Source organism: Balaenoptera ricei, chromosome 19 (assembly GCF_028023285.1).
Source record: "Balaenoptera ricei isolate mBalRic1 chromosome 19, mBalRic1.hap2, whole genome shotgun sequence".
In the NCBI taxonomy this organism is placed as follows: Eukaryota; Metazoa; Chordata; class Mammalia; order Artiodactyla; family Balaenopteridae; genus Balaenoptera; species Balaenoptera ricei.
This window is the reverse complement of record NC_082657.1, coordinates 35,434,560-35,460,747: the sequence shown is the minus strand read 5'-3', so window position 1 is coordinate 35,460,747 and position 26,188 is coordinate 35,434,560. Positions and strand designations below refer to the sequence as shown.

At 44.4% G+C, this 26,188-nt stretch overlaps 1 protein-coding gene across 1 annotated transcript; it reads right to left on the bottom strand.

The window, feature by feature from the left end:
* Positions 1 to 876: 876 nt before the first annotated feature.
* LOC132353587 (liver carboxylesterase 1-like) lies at positions 877 to 8,387 on the bottom strand. Its single transcript, XM_059904892.1, has 4 exons — positions 8,212 to 8,387; positions 2,507 to 2,642; positions 1,445 to 1,517; positions 877 to 1,165 (listed from the first exon to the last, which is right to left on the bottom strand). Exons 1-4 carry the CDS (start codon positions 8,218 to 8,220, stop codon positions 982 to 984), a joined length of 402 nt encoding a protein of 133 aa, XP_059760875.1. The 5' UTR covers positions 8,221 to 8,387; the 3' UTR covers positions 877 to 981.
* Between the last annotated feature and the right edge of the window lie 17,801 nt (positions 8,388 to 26,188).

The following is a 26,188-nucleotide window of genomic DNA, read 5'->3' as shown; positions in this document are numbered from 1 at the left end:
AATTGTACTCACACATATGGTGACTCCATCTTCCACTTGTCGCCAGACGGTAAGCCAGTGTTCACTTCCCATCTCTCCTCCAAAGTGCCCGTCTTCCCCGAGATGTCAGGGTAATTGTTTGCCTTGCAACCTCTTTGAATGAGTCAGAGAAAGTCATGATTTTGAGGATAATCCTGTTTTTTCTTTGTATTAAGGTGGGAGTGGCATTCCTTCGAGCTTTCTATATCCCAGGAGCCAGATGTCACCCCAGGGATTCTGAAAGAGTCAGTTTTCAGGTGACACTTCAGGGACTCACTTCAAGGTGGTCACTGCTTGGACCTGATGTGGTCCAGGCTGCAGAAAGGGTTCAGAGGAATTGTTGGAAGAGATGGCCTCAGGGAGGGGCCTGGGAGGATACTGTGTAAGTTGAAGAAAGAATTGTAGACCTGTGGGAGGGTCAGTAAGGGCCACACAACAGTGCCACAGTGTCACCATGGCAAGTCCCCCTCTTTCCCACTCCAGGTACATCCTCGGTCTGTGCCTCCTCCATGTCTACAGGCGGCTGCACATGGAGGAGAGGGACACTGCACTCTGGTTCCCTCACATCCACTTACTGCAGCTGTTGACGGCCAGAGACATAGAGCAGACGCAGTGTCCCCCTCAGCCCCTCCCAGGGCCCAGCCTACTGGACTCTTCCTGTCCAGAGGTCAAGCCGGAGCTGCCCGAGACACCTTTCTGCCAGTGGTGCCCTCTCTCATCCTTCTCTCGCTAATGAGGATGACTTAATTCCAGCCCAAGACAAAGACACTGACTTGGTCTCCAAAAGAACATTTCCAAAATTGAGGCCACAGAAACAGAAATTCCCCCTCCCTGACCTCTGCTACTCCCATCAGATAATTTCCCAGCCTCCACAATAAGATGCCTCTTTGGCCCACAAACACCTTCTACTGAATACCCCTGTCTGGGGTCCCACAAGCCCCCAAGGCCAGCTGAGCCTCCCGTTCACAGCTCAGCATGTTTTAACTGGGGTGGCTGCTTTGTCGCCTCCTTGGGCAGGAGCTCGTTCCAGAAAGCCACTTCCTTGTCTTTCAGCTTCTCGGCTGCCTGGGTGGTGATGCCAATCTGAAGGTACCCTTCTTTCTGGTCATATACTGGCCAATGGGGAAGCCCGTCCCCGTTGGGATTCCTGGGAACAGAATCACATAGAAATTCCCCAGAGGCTACTGTGTGGTCCCAACAACCCTCAGAGATTGTCAGGGACCCCCTGGCTTCACCTCTGCCAAAGGCTCATATGCCTCCAGCGACAGGAGGCTGACCATCTCCTGGGCAGCCTGTCCACTGAGGGAGCTCTCGCGTCAGAGGTCACAGGGCGGGGAGTTTGACCTTCACACATTGGAAGCTCCTCCCACCCAGCAGACACGCCCTGACCCTTCCCAACCCTGCTCCGTCTTTGCCACCAGCTCACCCGTTCCGAGCAAAGTTGGCCCAAAATTTCATCACCATCTTGCTGAGATCGGTCTCCTCTTCTGAGGCACCATCTGTGGGGAGGAGACAAAGCCATTGCTACTCAAAGTGTGGTTCAGGGGCAGCAGCAGCCCTTGAGAACTTGTTAGAAATTCAGAAACGGAGCCCTTATTCCAGACCTACTGAGTCAAACCTGCATTTTAAGAAGATCTTGGGTAATTCAAGTGCACTTTAAGCTTGACAGTTACTGACCTAGGTCGGGCTCAGTGAAGGGCTGTAGTCAATCCATGAACTGGCTGCCTTGGTCTTCTGTGCCCACCCTCCTGCCCCTGCAGCCTCAGGGTCGCAGGGCCACACCCCAGGGTTTCTGCTACAGTAACTCCAACTCCCAGGATGCTCTCCTTTGGGTCTTTTTTCAATTTCCTTCACCCACACACATTTTCACAGAATCTGAAAAATAACCAAACTGCAAGGTCTCCAAAGAGTCACCCAACCAGGAAATGCCCAGAGGCACTGCCATGAACAGCCCTGGGTTGTGTCACGCACAAGTTGTCGGTGACTGCTGAGGGTTAAGACATTGAAGACATCTGTGAAAAGTTTTTCTTTAAAATATTATACTCTTAAATGTATTAAAATATTAAAAGATATGAGTTTTAGATAGATAGATAGATGGTTGGAGAGACAGACACATATTAGTCCTGATTCAAGGTTAAGAGCAATTCTAACCTTACTCTCACGTACATTCTGATATGCTCTTGTGAGTGCGAAGTGAGTGGTGGCATTCTAGCCCTGAGCAGGGCCCTGCAGGTGACCCACCTCCTGTCTTACTGATGCCCAGGTCTGGATTCTTAGAGTGACCATGGATGAGGGCACAAGAATACACATTATCCATCATGCACATTAGAGCAAGAGAAAGATTGAGACTCTTTGTCCTTCAACCCTGTTATGGTGAATTCAGGAAACTAAGACCTGGAGAGAAGGAGGAACTTGCCCAAGGCCACCAAACCAAGACCTGAGCACAGATCCCCTAACTCCAAGTCTGTAGTCACCAAAGGGCCATCACCTTTCAAAAATGGAGCCCCGAAGACTGAGAAGAGCTCATCCCTGTGGTCCCCTATCACCATCTTGGGTTTCATGGCTGATGAGAAGCTTGGGCGATACTGAAACTCATACATGTAAGTGGGGCCTCCCTCCGGCATCTGGAAGACATGGATTATGCACAGTTCACTTCAGCAGACGCACACCTGGATGGTATCAAGGGCTCCAGAGGTGGGTGGGAGGGGCGCTGTGAGCAATCAGGAAATTGGGGGCACATCTTGTCCTGAGTGAACAACAACAATATTAACAGCAGCTACCTATTGTGAGAACCAACTGTGTGCCAGACCCTGTGTGTTCCTGCAGGAAGCCCCTGGTTATCAGCATAATAGAGAAAAAGATTTTTGGAAAAATTTCGTGACTTGATTAAGGGTGCATAGTTGGGGGAGGTGGAATAGGATTTGAGCCAGGTATTTATTGAATGAATAAGTGAAGATTGAATGAATGAATGTTGAAACCTTGGGTAGAGCCATTCAAAATAACTATAGGGGCATTAGGTCAACTCACATAAGCCCCTTCTGATGCATTCATGCACAAGGACGTCTATATGCACACACTTTACACTACTGTATTTCATTGCTAACAGGTTAGTCTTCATTCCCTTGGAGAATACCTGCAGCCTGACAGGTGTCTTCTATTATGCCCATTTTTGAGCATTTCTGGTGTTTTTCACACGTATTCCAAAAAGAGTGAAGTAAATCCAAGTTGCTGGTCTGAAAGGGCAGATATTTAAATACAAGCCTATGCAGAAAGGGAAGAGTCTATTCCCTGTGTCTCAGGAAACCACAATTCAGCATTTCCTTTTTCTCTGTCATCTCACAGGTCTTGCTTCCTGCTTGGCCCAGGGAGTGTTAAGGTGGTGGCAGAAGGAAGAAGGGGCCGAGGAAGGGTAAAGTTCCTCCCTCCTCCTCTCCCCTGCCCCTACTCTCACCATCCCCTCTCTAAGCCCCAAGAAGATGTCAGTTTTCCTGCTGATGCTTCATCAGAGTTGCCCATCTTGCTCCTTCAGGGCTAACTCATGGGCCACCCGCCTGGGGAGCTCTGTGCTTTGCATTGATCATTAGGCCCAGAGCGAGTGACTCTACCGGGGAAGGGTCAGGCGCCAAGTCAGACTGGCGGGGAAATATCACACTTTTTCCCTTCCTGGGGACAGAATCACATTTGGAAAATGCAGAAAAAAGGAATAAGAACAAAAAGATCACATCTAATCCCACCGCCCAGAGAAACCTCCGTTAATATTTTAGCACTTATCCGACTTATGTATATAAAATTAGGATACTACTGTATATGTTATTTCATATGACTATAATAATTGCTTCATATTAAATATTTGCCCACAAAGTAGCTTAACAATATATGCCATCCCCACAGGAGGATGTAGAATAATCTATTTAATTGCCTCCCTCACCCCCCATCATTGCACTTTGGTTTAGCAAGAGGTGTTTTTTGGAAGAAGCAATCCTTTTGTGGTCCCATAATCCACTTATTAAACAGTTGCTTCAAGGTCAGGCAGAAATTGCTGTACGGAGGGGTTTTATTCTTGGCTCTGCCACTCAGAAGTTTTAGAATGGAACTCACAACCCAACCAGAGAGGAAAGACCTTTTGTGAATGAGAGAACTTAATTATGGCAGCATGCTGCCCAAAATATATTCTCCTTGTTTCTTTTATTTTAAAAGAACTTTCTGCCTTAAACCTCTGAGATTTATTAAATTCCTACAACTACAACACAAGTCTTCACAAGAAAGTAGGCACAGAATTGAATAATAACATTTAGGAACAATAAGAAAAGCAGAGGGAAGGAAAGCTACCAATCAAAAATACGCAAATTAAAAGTGTGATGTTCTTTTTTTTTTTTTGGTTAGGAGGGGCTTATGAAATTAGCAGCATTATTTTTATTTTTTATTTTTTTAATTAATTAATTAACTAATTTATTTTTGGTTGCATTGTGTCTTTGTTGCTATGTGTGGGCTTTCTTTAGTTGTGGCGAGTGGGGGCTACTGTTCGTTGCGGTGCACGGGCTTCTCACTGCGGTGGCTTCTCCTGTTGCGGAGCATGGGCTCTAGTTGCAAGGGCCTCAGTAGTTGTGGCATGTGGGCTCAGGAGTTGTGGCTTGCAGGTTCTAGAGCACCGGCTCAGTAGTTGTGGGGCATGGGCTTAGTTGCTCCGCAGCAGGTGGGATCTTCCCAGACCAGGGCTCGAACCCGTGTCCCCTGCATTACCAGGCAGATTCTTAACCACTGTGCCACGGGGGAAGTCCCTATTTTTATTTTTTAATCTGAGTATCTCAACTGAGAGAATTAAGAAATCCACACTCTTAGAAAAGGGAACCGCCCTGCACTGTTGGTGGGAATGTAAACTGATACAGCCACTATGGAGAATAGTATGGAGGTTCCTTAAAAAACCAAAGATAGAATTACCATATGATCCAGCAATCCCACTACTGGGCATACACCCAGAGAAAACCACAATTCAAAAAGACACATGCACCCCAATGTTCATTGCAGCACTATTTACAATAGCCAGTTCATGGAAGCAACCTAAATGCCCATCGACAGATAAATAGATAAAGAAGATGTGGTACATATATACAATGGAATATTACTCAGCCATAAAAAGGAACAAAATTGGGTCATTTGTTGAGATGTGGATGCATCTAGAGACTGTCATACAGAGTGAAGTAAGTCAGAAAGAGAAAAACAAATATCGGATATTAATGCATATATGTGGAACCTAGAAAAATGGTACAGATGAACCGGTTTGCAGGGCAGAAATTGAGACACAGATGTAGAGAACAAACGTATGGACACCAAGGGGGGAAAGCTGTGGGGGGGCAGTGGTGGTGGTGGTGTGCTGAATTGGGAGATTGGGATTGACATGTATACACTGATGTGTATAAAATTGATGACTAATAAGAACCTGCTGTATAAAAATAAATTTTAAAAAAGACTAAAAATAGAACTACCATATCACCCAGCTATTCCACTACTGGGCACATACCCTGAGAAAACCATAATTCAAAAAGAGTCATGTACCACAGTGCTCATTGCAGCACTATTCACAATAGCCAGGACATGGAAGCAATCTAAATGTCCATCGACAGATGAATGGATAAAGAAGATGTGGCACATATACACAATGGAATATTACTCAGCCATAAAAAGGAATGAAATTGAGTTATTTGTAATGAGGTGGACAGACCTAGAGTCTGTCATACAGAGTGAAGTAAGTCAGAAAGAGAAAAACAAATACCGTATGCTAATGCACATATATGGAATCTAAGAAAAAACGGTACTGATGAACCTAGTGGCAGGGCAGAAATAAAGACGCAGACGTAGAGAACGGACTTGAGGACACGGCGGGGGCGTGGGAAGGGGAAGCTGGGACGAAGTGAGAGAGTAGCATTGACATATATACACAACCAAATGTAAAATGGATGGCTAGTGGGAAGCTGCTGCATAGCACAGGGAGATCAGCTCGATGCTTTGTGACGACCTAGAGGGGTGGGGTAGGGAGGGTGGGAGGGAGGTTCAAGAGGGAGGGGATATGGGGATATATGTATACATATAGCTGATTCACTTTGTTATACAGCAGAAACTAACACAACATTGTAAAGCAATTATACTCCAATAAAGATAAAATAAATAAATTAATAAAAAAGAAATCCACACTCTTATACACTGAAAAGCAATTTCACAATATGTATCAAGAAATTTAAAATGCTCCTACAGCCCAGCCTAGTAATTAAATCTCTAATAACCAATCCTAAGAAAATCATCAGAGATTTGGTTAAAGATTTATGCACATGAGGCTGAGCATAATGTTTTTGTAGCATCAAAGTATGGGCACCCTGCCTAAATATCCACTAGGACAGGAAGACTAAAGTAAATTTTAATGCATTATTCCGTGAAATAATGGATGTTTTTTATGAGTTTTTGTTGACATTGAGGAAATGCTTACAATATAGGATTCTGTGAACAAAAACAGAAGATAAGGGTTTCCCTGGTGGCGCAGTGGTTAAGAATCTGCCTGCTAATGCAGGGAACATGGGTTCGAGCCCTGGTCCGGGGAGATCCCACATGCTGCAGAGTAACTAGGCCCAGGCGCCACAACTACTGAGCCTGCGCTCTAAAGCCCGCGCTCTAGAGCCCGTGAGCCACAACTGCTGAAGCCTGTGCACCTAGAGCCCGTGCTCCTCAACAAGAGAAGCCACTGCAGTGAGAAGCCCGCACACTGCAACAAAGAGCAGCCTCCGCTTGCCACAACTAGACAAAGCCCACGCGCAGCAACGAAGACCCCACACAGCCAAAAATAAATAAATAAATAAATTTATAAAAAAAACAAAAAAAAACCATAAGATAAAATTAATATTTAAATTATATGTAAGATATGGAAAGATTAATAGAAGAAAATATGTCAAAAATTTATAGCAGATTCTTCTAGGTGGAGGAATTATGAGTGATATCTAGTTTCTTCTTTATGTGTTTCCATATTTTCAAAATGTTCTACAACTGTAAGATGTTAATTTTATATTCAGAAAAGTTCTTTTCTATAAAAAAAAGAGTAAGACAAGTACAAAAATTTAAAAAGGAAAGAATAATGTTGATAAAATCTGGGAAGTCCAGGCAAAAAAGATCCTGAATGCAGTCATGAGATTCAGATAAAATACAAGTCCAGGATGGCTGGGTCAACAGACAGTGAGGAAGAGGAAACCACATGTATCTAGAGACAAGGCCAAGTTTGTGAAAGAACAGATTTGACCCCAGGCAGCCCCTGGCTGAAGAGTTTCATCAGGACCCTCTGGAGGAGGGAGTGGTAACCAGCACCTGTACATGACTGTCCTGAATTTTGGGGGCATGGTAGGTGAGCTGTAGCTACTTTTTATTATGCTTTTAAAGTCCCCAATTCTAAAGCCCTTCTAGCACAGTTAGAGAGAGTGGTCTGGATCAGAGAACCATTTCCTGCCTTGCAGACTAGGTGAAGGATAGCTCCTAGAAAAGGAAGGGTCCAGTGAGGACCTCAACAAGGTGCCCCAAAGGGACACCTCCTGTTCGGGTGAGCTCATCCATCCCTGACCTCACATCCCCCCCGACCCAGTCTTGGGATATGTTGAAAGGTCCTGTGATAGACCCAGCACACACTGGAATGGAACAAGGCCAGCTGCAGACATCAACATTCTCCAGACCACCTGCCCTACACCTCCTCCTGCTCACTCCTTTCAGCTTTCTTGGTTCCAGACAACACTCCTGGTCTTACTCTTGGCCTCACTCTACCCCCAGCTGCACTGGTTAACAAACTAGTTTGCAACTAGCTCTGACCTTGGAAACCTTCCAAGACCTATCTTCCAAGATTTCCCCTCTAGCCCCACAGACCACCGCAATTCAGGTGAGGAGCCCTGTGGCAGATGCTGTCGCTGCCTCCCCATATCCTCCGCTTCCGGGCATGTCAGCCTGAGTTCCACCTCCTGCATCCACAGCTCTTTGCCTGAGGTCTTTGGCAGCCAGAGATCACTCTGCCCATGTGTGCAGCAGGTCAAAGCACCAGGGAATTAACTGCCCTTGGGAACAGCCTTCAACCAATGTCTTGACAAAGTTGGAGGATAAATACCCCAGCTCTCTTGCCACTCTCTTGGGATAACCCTGAGACATGTGTTCTGCTGGTTTCCCAGAGCTCACCAGGTCCATGTGTCCACAGTGGATGCTTTCTTGACAGTGCAGGGTGGACTGGCTTCCTCTCCATTCATGTCACTTCTCCACTCCTCTACTGGTGTTTTCTGGGATCATCCCCCAAATAAAATATTTGTATTTGGATCCTTTCCTTGGAGTCACTCCTGGTGGAAACCAAAATAGGACAGTGCCCCCCACTGTCCCCAAGCCATATAGAATGGACCTTGGAGTTTCCACATACCTTTTTTTTTTTAAATAAATTTATTTATTTATTTATTATTTTTTGGCTGCGTTGGGTCTTCGCTGCTGTGCGTGGGCTTTCTCTAGCTGCGGCGAGCAGGAGCGTTGTGGTGCGCAGGCCTCTCATTGCAGTGGTCTCTCCTGTTGCGGAGCACGGGCTCTAGGCACGTGGGCCTCAGTAGTCGTGGCATGTGGGCTCAGTAGTTGTGGCTCACGGGCTCTAAAGCGCAGGCTCAGTAGTTGTGGCACATGGACTTAGTTGCTCCACGGCATGTGGGATCTTCCCGGACCAGGGCTTGAACCCATGTCCCCTGCATTGGCAGGCGGATTCTTAACCACTGCGCCACCAGGGAAGTCCCTCCACATATCTTTCTATGCTGAGCGTTAGGAAAGAATACAGTGTGAAGCTGGTGCAGTCAGTGTCCTTCTCCTGTCCACTTTCTGTGACTCACCTCTGTGGCGATGGGCCACATTCACAGATGGGACACCAAACATCCCATCTGCAATCAAGTCCAGGAACAGGTTTTTCTTTTTGGCAGGGTCGTCTGTCCCTCCTAAATACTTGTCAGTAGCCACTGGAGTCAGTTCCTCATGGATGTTCTGAAATAGATCAAGGGTGAAAGTGACCACCAAGCCCTAGTGAACAGCATGGCTTCTCCAGCCAGAGAGGAAGGCTTGCATTACTGGTGAACCTCTCAAGTTCTGTGCAACCACTTCTGCCCACTCCTGGTGGTGAGGTGGAAAGGCATAAAAATGGGAGTAGAACCCTCCAGCCCCAGTCTTCATTCTGCCATTAGTTGCTCTGCAACTGAGGACAAGACTCTTCCCCTCTTTAGGGCTCAGCCAGTTCCTGTGATTCCTAGACTCTTACAAGGATGGGGTAGGACTTCCACATGAGTGATGTGGCCATCTTCTGGTCCAGCTTGCCTTCAGAGAATGAGTAGCCCATGAACTGTTAAAACAAAGGTTAAGCAATTGTGAATCATCCGGTAATGGCAAGAAAAACCGAAGTGACCAACAAACCAAACCAATGCAGGCTGAAGGTCACTTTGTCATGTCTTGATGGGCATGGGTCTTTGATGAGTTGGGCAAAATCAATGAATCAAATGGACTTTTATATCTAGAAATCAAGGAATGCAAAGAAGATAAAGTAATTGTTAAGGGAAGCTGTCCCAGTCTTTGTGTGTGTGTGTATGTATGTATATATATGTATATATATGTGTGTGTGTGTGTATATGCGTGCATATATATGTGTACATATATATATATATATATATATTTAGGCTAGAGTCTCCACAGTGGTCATCAAGACAGAGAGGGAAGGTTTCAGCCAGCCAAGTGTTGAAGTGGAGGGCTCTGGGGCAGATGACACAGACCTCACAAATACCCCACCTGTGTCAGATAACTGAGAAAGCCCCAAATCCTGCCATTATGGTTTTGGTCTTTCGGTATAATCTTTGAAATCATTCTGAAGAACTGCAGAACTCTGCACTAAGTGACTTGACCAAACTCTAGCACAGCTACAAGCAGCTTAAGGCCATGTCCCCAGGATGACCCCAGGCCCCCTTAAAAAGCTCTGTGCTGCCAGGAAAATTAACCGTTTGCTCTAGCTAAAACCTGGTGATAGGCAGGTAGGTCCCTGAACCCATTCTTTGAACAGTTACTTTAAAACCTTGTTATTATAAATCCTTTCTCTGCCCCTTGAGATGTAAATCTACCACACAAAACTGTTTCCTCAGGACCTGAGAGCCATCTCTATGAAAAGCAAACATTCAGGGGGTAATTCTTGCTCTCTCTTCCAGTCGCTGTGGGAAGATAAAGGCCTAATTTCAGTGGGAGCCTTGCTTCTACTTACACCACGGCCTCCTGTCATAAAGACAGAAGAAGTTTGTTTCTTCTCCAGATAAATGCCAGCTAACAAATCCAGGTGGCACAGTTACACGGATAATCCTCCCCGCGCCCCTGGCCTTGGGTTCAGTTCACAATTGATCTTTTCCCTACAGCAAGGGTGTATCTAAATCAAATTTGTTACCACTTCAACCAGTGTCTGGCTTTGTTTATCTTTGGCAGAAGGGAAAGCTCTTCCTAACTTTTAGAAGTCAATTTTAACTCAGGAGGAAGCAGGCTCCTTTGAATCTTTCCAGTTACACGACTGAGAGTGTGGGGTGTGGGTGGGTGGAATTTATGGAGAAACTATGAAAGCACCAAGCCCAGGGGAGAGGCTGCAGGTCCTAGGCCTCACTCTCCTTAACTCCCAAGCCCCTTCCCCTTTCCAGGCCTTGGGTTTCTCATCTGCCCAATGATTATCTCTACCAGCCCTCCTGGCACTGACATTTCAGGATTCTTGGATGGGAGGACAAGCAGAGAGTGTGTGGGGATGTGGGTCCCCAGGGCCACACCACCTAGGTGACAGCTGGGCCATCACTGAGAAGGTCCCAGAGGGGGGTGCGTAGAAAGAGGGGTCCTGTGACCAGAGATGGGAGGGGTGATGTGACGGGCAGGGGAGGCGAGTCTAAGAGGCCTGCACTTTCTCACCATCGGCAGAATCCAGCCACACTCCTGTTTGTTGATTCCCATGATGTAGGGAACGGGGTGGAAATTCTTTTCAGCCAGAATCTCTTCGGGTGTCTTTGGCAGCAGCACTCCGTCAAGCACGGTGGGCAGGAAAGGAAACCTCTGGGGAAGAGGGCAGCGTCATGTCCATTATGGTTGCCAGGGTCTCCTGCCCGTTAGTCACTTAGTAGCCCTCTCGGTTACCAGATCAACTCTCATGGTATTGCAGGGCTTGTGTTCAGGACTTATTTACTTAATAATGGCTCCAAAGTCCAAGAGTAGTGATGTTAGCATTTGGCTATTCTTTTAGGGTACCTAATTTATGAATTAAACTTTATCATAGGTATGTATGTGTAGGAACCAAAACATAGGATATATAGGGTTTGGTACTCTCTGAGGTTTTGGGCATCCACTGGGGGTCTTGGAATTTATTCCTCGAGGATAATGAGGGACTACTGTACTGACATGGCCACAGATTAGTAGCAACTGACTCACATGTCACCACCTGGGAAGCTGGTTTCGGGTATAGTTATATTTCATATTTGGTCACAGTGGTCATTAAGAGCGGGGATTTTGGAGCCAGACTGGATTTGAAATCTGTCTTTGTCATTTACTAGCTGGTAACTTGGGAAAGTAGTTTCACCTGTGTGTGCCTCAGTTTCCTCAGCTATAAGATGGGTTGTTGTGGGGATTAAATTACTGAACACATGCAAAATGCTGAGCACAGTACCTGGAACCTGGAAAGGGCTGAATAACATTAGATATGATTCATTAGCAGTGCTGTTACAGATCCCGCACTGGACACCAGCCCCATGTGCACATTCCCCTCCTGGATGGCAGGTAGAAGTGGACAATTCCTAGGCTCTGAGACCCTTTGGCTCCCGGGACCTGCTTCTGCTCTGCAAGGACCAGTGAATGACAGGCCAGCTCTAGCTGCCAGCAAGAGAGGTTCTGTCGCATGATTCTGATGCAGCAGGACAAGGCCCTGAATCCTAATCCACTATGGCTGATGATATGGGAGAAGGATCTGGGGTGCCACTGCTGCTCACTTCCAAAGGCTGCACAGTTCAGGAAGGGCTGCTACAGGAGGCCAGCAAGAGGAGCAACTCGTTCTGGAAGGAGGACCCAGGAAGGCCACACAGAGGAGGTGCCTACCGTTGGCAGTGGGCTCTGGGGAATGAACAGTTTTCTAAAGAGTGGGAACAGCATAAGCAAAGTGACAAAGGTGTCCCTTTAGTGCTCATCCCAGGAACCTCAAACCCCAAGGGTCCTGGGCTTGGAGGAATGTTGGGGGTGTGGACTAGAGACATGGTCACATGTTGGAGCACGTGTTCTGCACATGCCTGCACACAGTAGGGACTCAGATGCATTTTGAATGAATAACTCCATGAGTGAGGGGATTTGTCTTGTAAGGAAGGTCTGTCTTTTAAGACGGGGTCGGCATGCTCTGGCCTGTGTTTACAAGGGGAAATCTGGCAGGACCGTGGGACATGGGATGGGGAGGGGCAGTAGAAAGACAACAAGGGTCCAAGTTGATCAAGGTGGCGTCCAGGGCAGTGTCCAGTGGGGACTGACTGATACCAGCAACAGTAAGAGGGACAGTAAACACTGCTGTCCAGAGTGGGTGCTAGTGGCTGCTCTGTGTGGGCCTCATGTATCACCTTGCTCAGGTCAAAAAACCCAGAGGAGGGAATTCCCTGGCGATCCAGTGGTTGGGACTCCGCGCTTTCACTGCCAAGGGCAAGGGTTCGATCCCTGGTTGGGGAACTAAGATCCCACAAGACGCGCAGCGCGGCTGAAACCAAAACCAAACCAAACCAACAAACAAAAAACTCGGGCCTCCTTCACTCCTCTTCTCCTCATGCCCCACACACTGTGCATCAGCACATCCCGTCAGCTATTACTTCAACAACATCCATGGACCTGGAGGTTCTCGTACTAAGTGAAGTAAGTCACACAGAGAAAGACAAATACCATATGATACTGCTTATATGTGGAATCTAAAAAATGATACAAATGAACTTATTTACGAAACAGAAACAGACTCACAGACATAGAAAACAAACTTATGGTTACCAAAGGGGAAAGGGTGGGGGAAAATTAGGAGTTTGGGATTAACAGATACACATTACTACATATAAAATAGATATACAACAAGGATTTACTGTATAGCACAGAGAACTACATTCAATATCTTGTAATTACCTATAATGCAAAATAATCTGAAAAAGAATATTTATATATATCACTGAATCACTTTGCTGTACACCTGAAACTAACACAATATTGTAAATCAACTATACTTCCATAAAATATATCTCTATATATCTGTATCTATATCTATCTATCTATCTATCTATCTATCTATCTATCTATCTATCTATCTATCTATCTATCTCCAGGCCCAAACCTCTTCTCCCCACCCCCTCTGCTACAGCCTTAGTCCAAGCTGCCATGATCCCAGGCCTGGATTATTCCAGCACAGAGGCTCCCCAGCTGGTCTCCCTGTGCCTGCCCTGCCCCTTCCCTACATCAACCTCAACACAGCAAAGTGCCCTTCGCAAAATCTAAGACCCTGTCACTCCTCTATTCAAAACCCTCCCAAGACTTCCCATCTCACTTGGAATCAAAATCCAAGTCCTTTAAAGGACCACCCCCACCTTCCACTCTTTTTTTAGCCTCAAGCCTGTTCTCTCCCCTCACACCAGCCACACTGGCCTCTTGTCTCATGTCCTTTGCTGTTCCCTCTGCCTGGAACACTCTTCCTCCAGTTTCCTGACAACTGGCTTCCTCCCCTCCTCCAGAACTTGGCTCAAATGTCACCTTTGCATCCAGCTATTCCCTGACCCTGCTCTGCAAATTCAAACCACTGGCAAATTATCCCCATTTCCCTTCACCAAATACGCCATCATCAAACATACTACATATTTTGTTTGCTTGTCTATTGTCTGCCACCCTCACTCCAAGGGGGCAGGGGATTGTGTCTGCATGGCCTCCACTGCTATATCCCCAGCTTATAAATCAGGTCCTGGCACGTAGTAAAGTGCTAATTAAATCTTTGTTGGAAAAAGAACAAATCTTTGTTGGAAAAGCTGGAGTATAACCAGCCCAGACTTCAGACAATACTACAAAGCTACTCTAATCAAAACAGTGTGGTATTGGCACAAAAACTGTTGGTGGGGATGTAAATTGGTGCAGCTACTATGGAGAACATTTCCTTAAAAAACTAGAAATAGCGTTGCCACATGATCCAGCAATCCCACTCCTGGGCGTATATCCAGAGAATACTCTAATTCGAAAAGATACATGCACCTCAATGTTCATGCAGCACTATTTACAACAGCCAAGACATGGAAGCAACCTAAATATCCATTGACAGGGGAATGGATAAAGAAGATGTGGTATATATATATGTATACAATGGAATATTACTCAGCCATTAAAAAGAATGAAATAATGCCATTTGCAGCAACATGGATGGACCCAGAGATTATCATACTAAGTGAAGTTAAGTCAGAAAGAGAAAGACAAATACTATATGATATCACTTAAATGTGGAATCTAAAATATGACACAGATGAACTTATTTACAAAACAGAAATACAGACATAGAAAACAAACTTATGGTTACCAAAGGGGAAAAGGGGTGGGGGAAGGATAAATTAGGAGTTTGGGATTAGCAGATACAAACTACCATATATAAACTAGATAAACAACAAGGTCCTACTGTATAGCAGAGGGAGCTATATTCAATATCCATAATGGAAAAGAATATGAAAAAGAATATGTATATGTATGTATAACTGAATCACTTTGCTGTACACCAGAAACCAACACAATATTGTAAATCAACTATACTTCAAAAAAAAAAAACTCTTTGTTGAATGACTGAATGAACCTCATTTAATCCTCTCTACACCTTTTAAGGTAAGTGTTACTCTCCCCAGGGAGAGAGCAGAGAGGCCAGGACATAAGATGTTGCAGAGATAATGCCATCGGAACCTGGCAAAGCATTGGAAGGTGGGAGGGGAGGAAGGAGATGGGAGGCTGCTGTTTGAGTTTCCTGTGTGGCTGGGAGGAGGGTAGTGTCCTCAGGACTGAGATTCATGACTCCTTTCCTCACAGCCCTGCAAATAGTGCAATTTGCACAGCCAGTCACCTCTGCCGCCTCCCAGGAGAAGATCTGAGCTCCTCGTGACGGCTCCTGAAGAGCCCCTTGTCCAGTTCTCTCCACTCCTCACAGTGGAAGTTTCTAGTCCAGCCTTCCCCCAACAGGGCATTTTTAGGAATGTAAACAAGATGAGGGGGTAGGTGGGTCCAGGGGACACAGAGTTGATGACAGAGAGCACTGGACTGGGAGCTGGGGAACAGGTTCTGTGTGCTATGACTGGTCCTCCTCCCTGTGCTATCCAGGCAATACTCTGTCCCTCTCTTGGCCTCAGCAGGGTAAATGCAATGAGTTACTATGATTTCACAAGAGAGATTTCTTTCATTCATATGCAACTAGAGCTTAAAGACTTAAAACCTATAATCAAGAAACCAAAGGTCCTTACCTCTCTGGGGTCTCCATGTAAATCAAGAGGGAAAGATTTCTGTGAAGACAAAGGCAGAGGTTGTGGGTGAGAAGGCTTCCTGAGAGAAAAGCTGATCTTTGTGAGCTGTGCATCAAAGGTATCAAGTCCTCCCTCCTGGTGCCACCCTGGCTGGGCTGAAAGGAAGTGGGCAGGGCACCAGCTCCCCTGGGCATGAGCACAGGGTATAGGTATGGGACGGGGGAGGGGAGCTCTGGAGAGGAATGTTGCTTGTGCCTGCCCTGCCCTCCATCCATCTCCCCTTCTTGTTCCTCCAGGCAAAACACCCCAATTTTCCTTTGGGGGACTCCCTCTTTCCCACTCTCACTCCACGATTCCAGGCATCTATATGTGACCTGAGGTGCACCATCTCCCTGAAGACAGGGATTACTTCAGGGATGGACATGTGCCCATGTCAGTTCAATAGAGTTTACCCAAAACTTTTGCTGGAATTATTGGGAAAGAGGGTTTCTAAGCAGATAGGATGTAAGTCTAGAATACTGTTGTTGTCTAACCTCCCCAGGGGACAAATCTGCCTGAGAGTGAAGCCAACAAAGAGAGGTAAAAAACTGAGGGATAGAGACAGAGACTTAATAATATATGTGCATCTGGATCCAGACATGCCTGAAGCCATCAACTCCTGGACTTTTCAGTTAGTTACCTGAAGATTCTGTTACAACATATCCCCTTCTCTTCTCAAGTCACTTCGAGATGAGTTTTCTCCTCCTGCATTAGAAAATCCTGACTCATACAAGCTCACTGAAATTCACCCCCCCACGCTTCTCTTTGTTGTGAGTTCACCAAGATTGTGCTGATTTTATTGTGACACTGTAGCTAACAGGCCTGACCAGTATGCAGGAAGTCCCAGTAAGGGTCCCTCCGTTATGGGTTGTGGCCCTGCAATCCAGGTGTGTGTGTGTGTGCACGCGCGTGCCCGCGTGTGTTATTGGGGAGAGAGGATAATCATGGAAACACCTCTATGTGATCTCAGAAGATCTCAGAAGGATAACATGGGCTCTTAGGTTCTCTGGATTCTCCCAAAGTCACCGACTCTCCCCTTATAAGCTGGGTCTCTTGTGCCACATGGAGAATTGCTGAAATAAACTTACCTCTTTCCAGGCATCAGAAAACAGTTGTGTTTTTATCTTTGAACACATGGGTCACCTTATTTGAGCCTGAGAAACCAGGATCCAAGGCTACACTGGACTTAACCCATGGAAATAGAGCAGAGTCCAGTGCTGGAGGCTGGCCGCTGGGGGTCCAGGAGCATCCGCAGGGGTCCAGGGTCCAGACAGAGAGGCCAGGCACTCGGGCTACTCCAATAGCTCCCACTGGCTCTAAATGTGGTATTCTCTGGGTATCTGTTGTGCTGTAGTTTCCTGTGATGACCCACTACCATAGCCATCCACCAATCCTGAAATGTCACCTTCTCTGTGACATACTTGGAGTATGGGTGAATTGGGGGGATAAGTGGATAGATGGACGATAGCTAGCAGATTAGGTGATGGATGGATCATTGATGTTAGAGAGATGGATGATGAAATACAGATATATGAATGATTGATAACAGATGAATGAATGCTATAGATAAATTGATATTAGATTGATGAAAAGATATTCATGAATTGGATTCATTGGTGGATGGACAGATGTATAATAAGATGATGAATGAATGGATGGATGAATAGATGGATGGATGGTTGGATGGATGAATGGGTAGATATATGTTTATGTGAGAATCACCATTGAGGCAGACATACAGAAAATCTAGAAAATTGGGCCACCACTGGATTATAATTGAGGTGGTTTCTAAATTAACCAAGACAATTGTGACAACCCTTCTGAAAATCTTTGTTCTAAATAACCCCATTCCCAAAATTCAGGATGGTAATTACCTCTGAGAATGTGTAATGTTTAATTTCTTAAAAATCTATCAGATTCCACTTATACGAATGAATCTAGGATGGGCAAAGTCATAGACAGAAAGTACATTAGAGGTTTCCAGAGACTGGGGGGAATGGGAGAATGTAGAGTTACTGTTTAAAGAGGTAGGGATTTTTTGTTTGGGATGATGAAAATTTTTGGAAATAGTGGTGATGGTTGCACAGTACTATGAATGAAATTAATGCCATTGAATTGTACACTTAAAATGATTAAAATGGTAAATTGTATGTGACATATATATATTTACAATAAAGAAAATAGTTATATATAAAAAAGCTATCAGAAAACAATATTGGAAAAAGTAAGTTTTGATAGATATGAGGAGTTATTACACAGTTGTTCACTATGTTATTACTATTTTTTAAATAAATTTATTTATTTTTGGCTGCATTGGGTCTTCGTTGCTGAGCATGGGCTTTCTCTAGTTGCTGTGAGCAGGGGCTACTCTTCCTTGCAGTGCACGGGCTTCTCACTCCGGTGGCTTCTCTTGCTGCAGAGCATGGGCTCTAGGCGTGCAGGCTTCAGTAGTTGTGGCACACGGGCTCAGTAGTTGTGGCTCGCGAGCTCTAGAGCGCAGGCTCAGTAGTTGTGGTGCATGGGTTTAGTTGCTCCGTGGCATGTGGGATCTTCCTGGACCAGGGCTTGAACCCATGTCCCCTGCATTGGCAGGCGGATTCTTAACCACTGCGCCACCAGGGAAGCCCCATTACGTTATTTTTTGTCTTTGCTAACATCTGAGATATTCCATAATAAAAAAGAAAGAAGGAAATTCCCCATTCAGATCCAGAGCTCTGACACTGTTCTTGAGAGGTGAGAAACTGTCCCAGGTAGTTTTTCCAGGACAAGGGGACAGCTGAAATGATGAAGCCTGGGGCCATGTTTACAGGACGGGGAGCTTGTGTGGCCATGAGAGTGGATGTACTTACCATCTTCAGCATTATCTCCAAGACCTCGTCTTCTGTCTTCTGGCGCAGGCAGTGAATAAGGACAGCCGAGGTGGTGGTTTTACACCCAGCAAAGACAGCAATTTTCTGCAGAGATCACAGGTGACAGCAGAATTCAAGAGCCATGTCTCTTCCCTCCATCAATAAAGAGGTGTTCTGTTCCAACCTCAATTTCTAAAGTCAACACATGGTAGCAGAAGATACTCTAGACCAGTATGTCCTGGATCCCAGACGTGCCAATTATACTCCTCAGCCTCTGCTGCCTTATCTCTGTTCAAGTGGACATAATGATCTCAAAGCTGAACATCTAAAGACAGGCAGCATGGAGTGGGGCTTAAGAGCATGGAATCCAGAATCCACTGTCTAATTTCAAATCTCGGCTCACCCAATTAATAGCCTTTTGGCCTCAGGCTAGACACTTGCAAAGTGCAGCCAGAGGGGAAAATGCAGAAGGAGAGAAGTCAGGCTCCATGATGGTGGGACCATGGAGAGTGCACATGGGCTGCCCAGAGCCTGGTCCAGTGTCTGACATACAATCAATGCTCAGTATGTATTTGGTGAAAAATTAAATAAAAAGGCACATGAAGAAGTAGAGGGGAGAGAGAGAGAGAGAGAGCAAGAATAAGAGTCCTGGATTCTTCATTCTGCCAATTTCTGGTCCTGTTTGATAGCAAAATCCAGCACCATTTCTGCCACCTTTGTTTCCTTTAAATAAACTCCCCCTTCTTGACTTAAGCCTGATCAATGGGCTTCTGCTGTTAATAGCCAAAGAATTCTGAAAACCAGTCTCAACAATTGTTTAAATTCTTGGTGTCTTATCTCCTCCCCTCCTGCTCACCAGGCAGTCCCTTTACGTCTGCCTGCTGCCCCCACCCGGCCACCTAACCAGCGCTCACAGCCCGACGAAAACGCTCCACATCAATGACTCCAGCGCACACTCCTCAGCAGAGCCTCCCTGTGGCTCACCCTTCCTTGGCTTCCTAACACTCTCCAAATAAAGACAAAGTCCTCACCAGGTCCTATGCAGCATGGCCCTGCCGATGGCCCCATCCTCACTTCACTCCGGGTTCCGTCTGCTCTTTCTGCTCTGGCCACAGCAGCCTTTCTCACTCTCTCTCACTTGTTGATCCCTGATTGGGGAACTAGATCCTGCATGCATGCCTCAACTAAGAGTCCACATGCTGCAACTAAGAAGCCTGCATGCCGCAACTAAGACTGGATGCAGTCAAAATAAATAAGTAAATTAATTAATAAAAAAACTTTGATAATATATCCAATGTTATTGTGTTCTGTTACAAGGAGAACAGACTCTTATTGAACTTACTGAAACAGCAAACTATATTGGCATGAAAAGAATACTCAAGAGTTTCTGAAATTTGAAGGGATTGGGTAGGGAGAAAAAGTAAAGGTTTCGTCTTTGTTCACAAAGGTATAAATGATTTAACTTGTCAATAGCTTCAAGAGAAGGAAAACAGGTTTCCTTAAATCTGGAAAAACAAAATATAAGAGAACCAGCAACGTTTCAAACAAAAAGTCATCACCAAAAATTATAATGATCTTTATCAGTTCATTTATTCCCATGTAATTACTTATTGCTGATCTCGATCTTTTGTTAGCAATTTTATGAACCTAGTTTTTCCTTAGAGTTCTGAAAGTTCTTACCCAGTTTTGTGGTATGATCTGAAAGTTATCAGGAATCTGTATTCTAGAGTACCTGTCAGAATCCTTTCTATGAATTTCTCTGAAGGTGAAACACTTTTGTAGGAACGCTTTTGCAAAAGCATCAGAGTAAAACAATAACTATATGTAAATAACAAAAGACTTAAAATAGCCATGGTTAAAGATCTGATTAGAGTTCATTACAATGCAATTGATATGCAAATTTGGTTATTTCTGTGACACACACAACATTTTAAGATAATAACTGGAATTACAAGTGATAACATACTAGGACATCTCAGATTTTAGGAATTTCATGCAATTTCTGGAACACTTACAATACATACCAACATAAATGCAACATTGAAAAGCTTAGTATTACTTCTTTTCTGACAATGCGTCCCATGTAACTTAATACAGTAAATAAACCTAATTAGTTTAACATCTTTCTTTTTTTAAAGGAGAGAGAATAAATTTTTTAAGGTGTTCCAGGAACCCTCCAAAAAATCCCAAAGTTAGTTTGAGGTCAAAAGATTTCATTTAGGGGCTTCCCTGGTGGCGCAGTGGTTGAGAATCTGCCTGCCAATGCAGGGGACATGGGTTCGAGCCCTGGTCTGGGAAGATCCCACATGCCGCAGAGCAGCTGGGCCCGTGAGCCACAACTACTGAGCCTGCACGTCTGGAGCCTGTGCTCCCCAACAGGAGAGGCCGCGATAGTGAGAGGCCCGCGCACCGCGATGAAGAGTGGCCCCCGCTTGCCGCAACTGGAGAAAGCCCTCGCACAGAAACGAAGACCCAACACAGCCATAAATAAATAAATAAATAAATAAATAAATAAATAAATAAATAAAAAGATTTCATTTAGAATTTGATTTTGGGGAAGTTTGTCAAAAATAACAAAAGGTTTAAAAACACTAAGTCAAACAGGATCACAGGTCACTGTGAAACAATACTTAGTTATCTACTTAACCAAAGTGACAATTAAAGACTTCTCAGGCAAATATAGAAGGTGATATACTCTGAGCAAAACTTAGCTCTTTTACTACTGAGAGGACTAGTTTTACCTAAGTAATCAAAGACAACATAGAAACGTAGGTAGATTATTTTAACAAGTCTCAAGGTCTTTGTTTTCTAGGCAGATTATTTTAAAAGGTAAGGAAAAACCTTTCACAATCTCTTATGAAGAACAGACCAATAGTCCAATAAGACTGTCCTTTTAACAGTGAGAAAACCAAATTTTAATTTTGTACCAGCTTACTTTTGATATTAAAACTCATTCAACTTATTTAAAAATTTTAAAATACATTTAATACATTTTTTAGGAACATAAATTTTCATAGTAAATTTCTCAATGTGGCACAAGTTATATTTACTAACAACCCCAATAAACTTAAACTAGCTTTTATTTACTTAAGATTATTTTAGATCATATGAACTTGAGAAACATTTGGGCTAGTTTCTATTATATTTCTGAGAGTTTGACTTATATAAGCACTTAAGTTTTCTTAAACCAATTAAATAGAGAGAGCTCTTTTTACAAATTAATTTTGGAAATGCCATCTAGAGGTAGAAAATACACACACATCTACAACAAGCATATTTACACACATAAACATACAGACAGATGCAAAGAGACTTTATAGTTTCATTTTAAAATTTAAGTCAGGCCAGCACAGTAAGAGGCAGCTGTACCTTCTCTACGCTCACACTGCTTTCACAGTTTCATTTAGCAAGCCTGCTTTTGTCCAGGCCAGACCAATACTGTTATCAGAGAGAGTTAAGCAACCAGCATCTATAAAACACAAGACAATCCCAGGAAAGCTCATGAGTTCTTGGCTAAGGGCATAGGTTATAGCTGAAATGAAGCTTCTGGAGACCAAAATTCTATAAAGGATGCTCATTTTCACTCATTCTAGCCACTATGGCAGGCCAGTAAGGGGAAGCCCTGTGTTAGGGATGGGGACTTTGTGACAGCATTAGAGTTAGCCCTTAGAGAAGATTGCTTCTATGAAATTTGACTTTGTCTGGGATCCTTCCCTTACTTTTATCTGGGAAAGAATCATGGGTCATAGGAGCACCCTAATAAAGAGCACCCCTAATTCTATCCACATGGGACAATCCAGGTGGTCCTCCTAAGCAGAAAACAAGGCTGTTTCTAATCACTTACCACACCACATATCCACTCAAACACACAAATTCACAAACCTGTCAAGGAATAACCATCCAGCCTTTTGCCCTGGCCATCTGGCCTTTCTAACCTAGGAACACAGCCCTAGTTCTTAGCCTATGAAGACTGTAGGATGCTGTCTTAGCAAAATATAAAGAGAAGGGATGAATTGTTCTCCTAATCTCACTGTTCAATCACATACCCAATTGTGACACCCATAATTTCAAAAACAGAGGCAGCCCCTTCCAGACCTTGCTGTGAATGGCTGCAGTCTGGATGCCCATTCCTGGCTCATAAGGACTCTGCAGAAGTGGGTGAGGCTGAAGCCTACCAAACCTGAAGCCAAACCTCAGTTTCACTTAATGTGTATAATCTTTTGGTATCACATTATCTATAAGTAATACAGCTCTTAGGTTTCAGTGGCAGTTGATTGGGATTATCACTTTTCCTTTGGGGAACTCCCTAAGGTTTCCCATATGAAACTAAATGATCTGGAAAGTAAAATCCTAGGAACTAACCCTAACTCCTAAGCAGTTGGGCAGGTCTTAGGAGAGAAGACACCTGTGGGGCCTCTAAGTCAGCTACCCCCAAACCTTTCCATCTCCATCAATTTACTCAAAAGATATATGGACAGCATACACTAAAAGAAGCACTGGACAAATATGAGCTTGTGTCCTACTAGGCCCATTACTGGGCTTTGTCTATGATGGAGAACAGTGCACTGGGAGACCAGAACTCTGGGAACCCCACTGGCTGACATACGGGCATCTGTTCTGGAAAGGGAGTGGTGAGAGGCAGGGGTGGCTATGGGTGAGGTGATCTCTCATGTACCACCTACCCTGGATCAACATTCTGTGAATCTAGAATTATATGGCATTTTCCAATGCAGCCTAGACATATGCAGTGTTTCTGGAACCTCAGTTATTCTCATAATAACATCATGTTTTTTTGCCATATCAGTATACCATCTGTACTACTATTACCAGTTTTCTTTAGATTAATTCTTTTTATTTTAACAAACTTATTCAAAAAAATTTTTACACCATTTCCATAAAGGGAAGACCTGTATAACTTACTATGTACCAATAGTAAGCATGGAAAATGTGTCATTGTATTTTAAAAAATTAAAATAATGGTAAAAATAAAAAGTGAATAAGTATACAGGTAATAACACCTCTAATTGATTTACAAAAGTGTATACCTGAAAATAAATACTCAATGGGAAAAGTGGACCATTGATGGTCAGTTAGTAATATAAGGGCAGGGACAAACTTGTCCACCATATGACCACCTGTTAGGTGACCAGGCATTGGCTTCATCAAGGGTCATCATTACTGTAGCCATTTCCTTGAGCTTCAGGGACTTTCTTCCTTTTGATACTTAAATCACTGGGCAGAAATCACATTATGTTCACACCTCTCAAGGGCTTTGATGCTCTGTTGTAATTGTGTTGCTAGACACCCTGGGGTCAGTCAAGTCCTAGGACTGACTGAGGCAGAGTACCTGTGGAAATTTTGGCCTGGGGGTGGTTCCCAGTGGGGAGAGAGTCACTCACCATGGGCACAAGTAGTCACCCTACATGGTACAAACAACTGGTGGTCATGCCGTCTCCATCGGGCAATCATGTGGGACTGCCTAGTTTAGCTCCTGTTGAGTGAGAATGTATTGCGAGAGGGGAGTAAATTATGGTCACAAATAGGCTCAGAATTTAGTGGCTTATTTCTTGTTATATAAAGAACTTGGGTGTGGTTCAGGTCAACAAGGTGGCTGTCCTCCATTCAGGGATCAAACCAGGGGGTCAGCAGACATTTACTATAAAGGACCAGGTAGTAAATATTTTAGGTTTGCAGGTTATATGGTCTCCATGGAACTACTCATCTCTACTGTTGTAGCAAAAGCAGCATAGACAATACCTAGGTAAATGGGCGTGACTGTGTTTCAGTAAAACTTTACTTTAAAAACAGGTGGTGGGAAGGACAGGAATAAAGACGCAGACATTGAGAATGGACTTGAGGACACGGTGAGGGGGGGGGGAAGGGTAAGCTGGGATGAAGTGAGAGAGTGGCATGGACTTGTATATACTACCAAATGTAAAATAGATAGCTAGTGGGAAGCAACCGCATAGCACAGGGAGATCAGCTCAGTGCTTTGTGACCACCTAGAGGAGTGGGATAGGGAGAGTGGGAAGGAGACGCAAGAGGGAGGAGATATAGGGATATATGTATATGTATAGCTGATTCACTTTGTTATAAAGCAGAAACTAACACACCATTGTAAAGCGGTTATACTCCAATAAAGATGTTAAAAAAACAAAACAGGTGGTGGACCAGATTTGGCCCATGGGCCATAGTTTGCTGACCCCTGATCTAGACAATGGTGGCTTTGCCATCCTTAATTCACGGCTTCTAATGTTGTAGTTGGTGTTAAATCTCGTCCAGCTGGAGTGGGGAGGAGCAGGAAGGAGTGAATATTGGGGAAAATTGGGCCAGGCCTGGACGTGACAGTCCTCACTTCCACTCAGGTTCTACTGGAAAGAACTTAGGCACATGGTCAGTCTAATTGCAAGGAAGGCTGGGAAACGTGGTCTGGTTGTGCACCAAACAAAGTAGGATGGATTTTAATGGACGGTTAGCCACAATTCCTGCCACAATTAATAGCCATTAAATCATGGATTTGATATTAGAGATTTTTTTCCTAATTCATAGCAAAATAAACATGTAACCATTATATAAACCCTTTAAAGTTTGTTTGCACACCATCTAAAATGACCTTGCATAACTCTGGGAGTAAGTACTACACTTTGGTAAACACTGAGTTTTTCTGTTTCTTTGATTTAAATTACAGTAGCCTGGTTGTAAATCCAGTCCCTACTTGCTAGGACTACTCTATAAAGCTTTCCTTCAGCCTTTTAAGAGTCAAAAAGGAAAAAGGGTGAATCAGAAAGACATGTAAAAATTTAGACCTAGAAAAGTTAAGATTGAACTATATTCTGGAAGAAGTTCAAATTATTATTATAGATTTTTTATAGACATCCGGGCAAATACAGTGACCTCCAACTACAGAAGTGTTTTGTGTGTTTTTTTTATCCTGGAATTGTCAAAATATATACATATATATAAATGCCCCAAACTTTCCATGACTTCTGATCATACTGGGCATTAAGAGGTGAACAGAATTTGGAGGACAGAGAAGAAAGGACATTAGCAGCAGTGCAAGGTGGATTTGAAGGCTTCCTGGGGAGGTCAGCAGGGGCTGAAAGGTGAAAAAAGGACAGAGGGCACGAGTGCCAAGCTAAGGAGAACTGGGTTTCACCCTGGACAGACAATGGGGAGCCATTGCAATGGTAATGACAAGATAACAAGGGTGTTTCCAAAAGTAGACTCTGGCAGAAGCAGGTAAGCCACTGGAGAGGCCAAGAGGGTTACTCTGAAAAGGAACCTCCCAAACACTCACTGGGAGGGTGGAGGGTGAGCTCTCTTTTCCAAAGACAGATAAGTTCTCTGCAGGTGAAAGCTTGGCCTTTGGGGCTCCCACAGGCCTCAGCAAGAATAATGACATAAGCGTTTCCAAAACACTAGATGGCAAAAAGTTTTGCCAAATCCCAGGACCTATTGATGTGAGCTCTCAGTTCTCACTCTGAAAGGTCACAGGAGCCACAGGGAAGTTGTAACCAACTGAGATCCCCTGAATCATTGTCTGTTCTGTGCCTACTTGTCCTTCTATAGAAGCAGGTTGGGAGCACATTGAGGGGTGGGCACAAGTGTGTATGTGGGAGGCTGAGTCAGTCCACGGTTCCCCCAACCCATCACCCAGGTTTCAAGTACCCTTCAAGCTACACACATAAAAAATGTCGTTTCAATATACAATAAGCATGAACATCAAGACGTGCAACTTAAAACCAGATACTC

Coding starts and splice junctions, on each gene's coding strand:
- LOC132353587 (XM_059904892.1), bottom strand. Junction 1,518..2,506: donor CGGGGCTCCATTTTTGAAAG/GTGATGGCCCTT, acceptor TCCTCCCCACAG/ATGGTGCCTCAGAAGAGGAG. Junction 1,166..1,444: donor GCCAACTTTGCTCGGAACGG/GTGAGCTGGTGG, acceptor TTCTGTTCCCAG/GAATCCCAACGGGGACGGGC.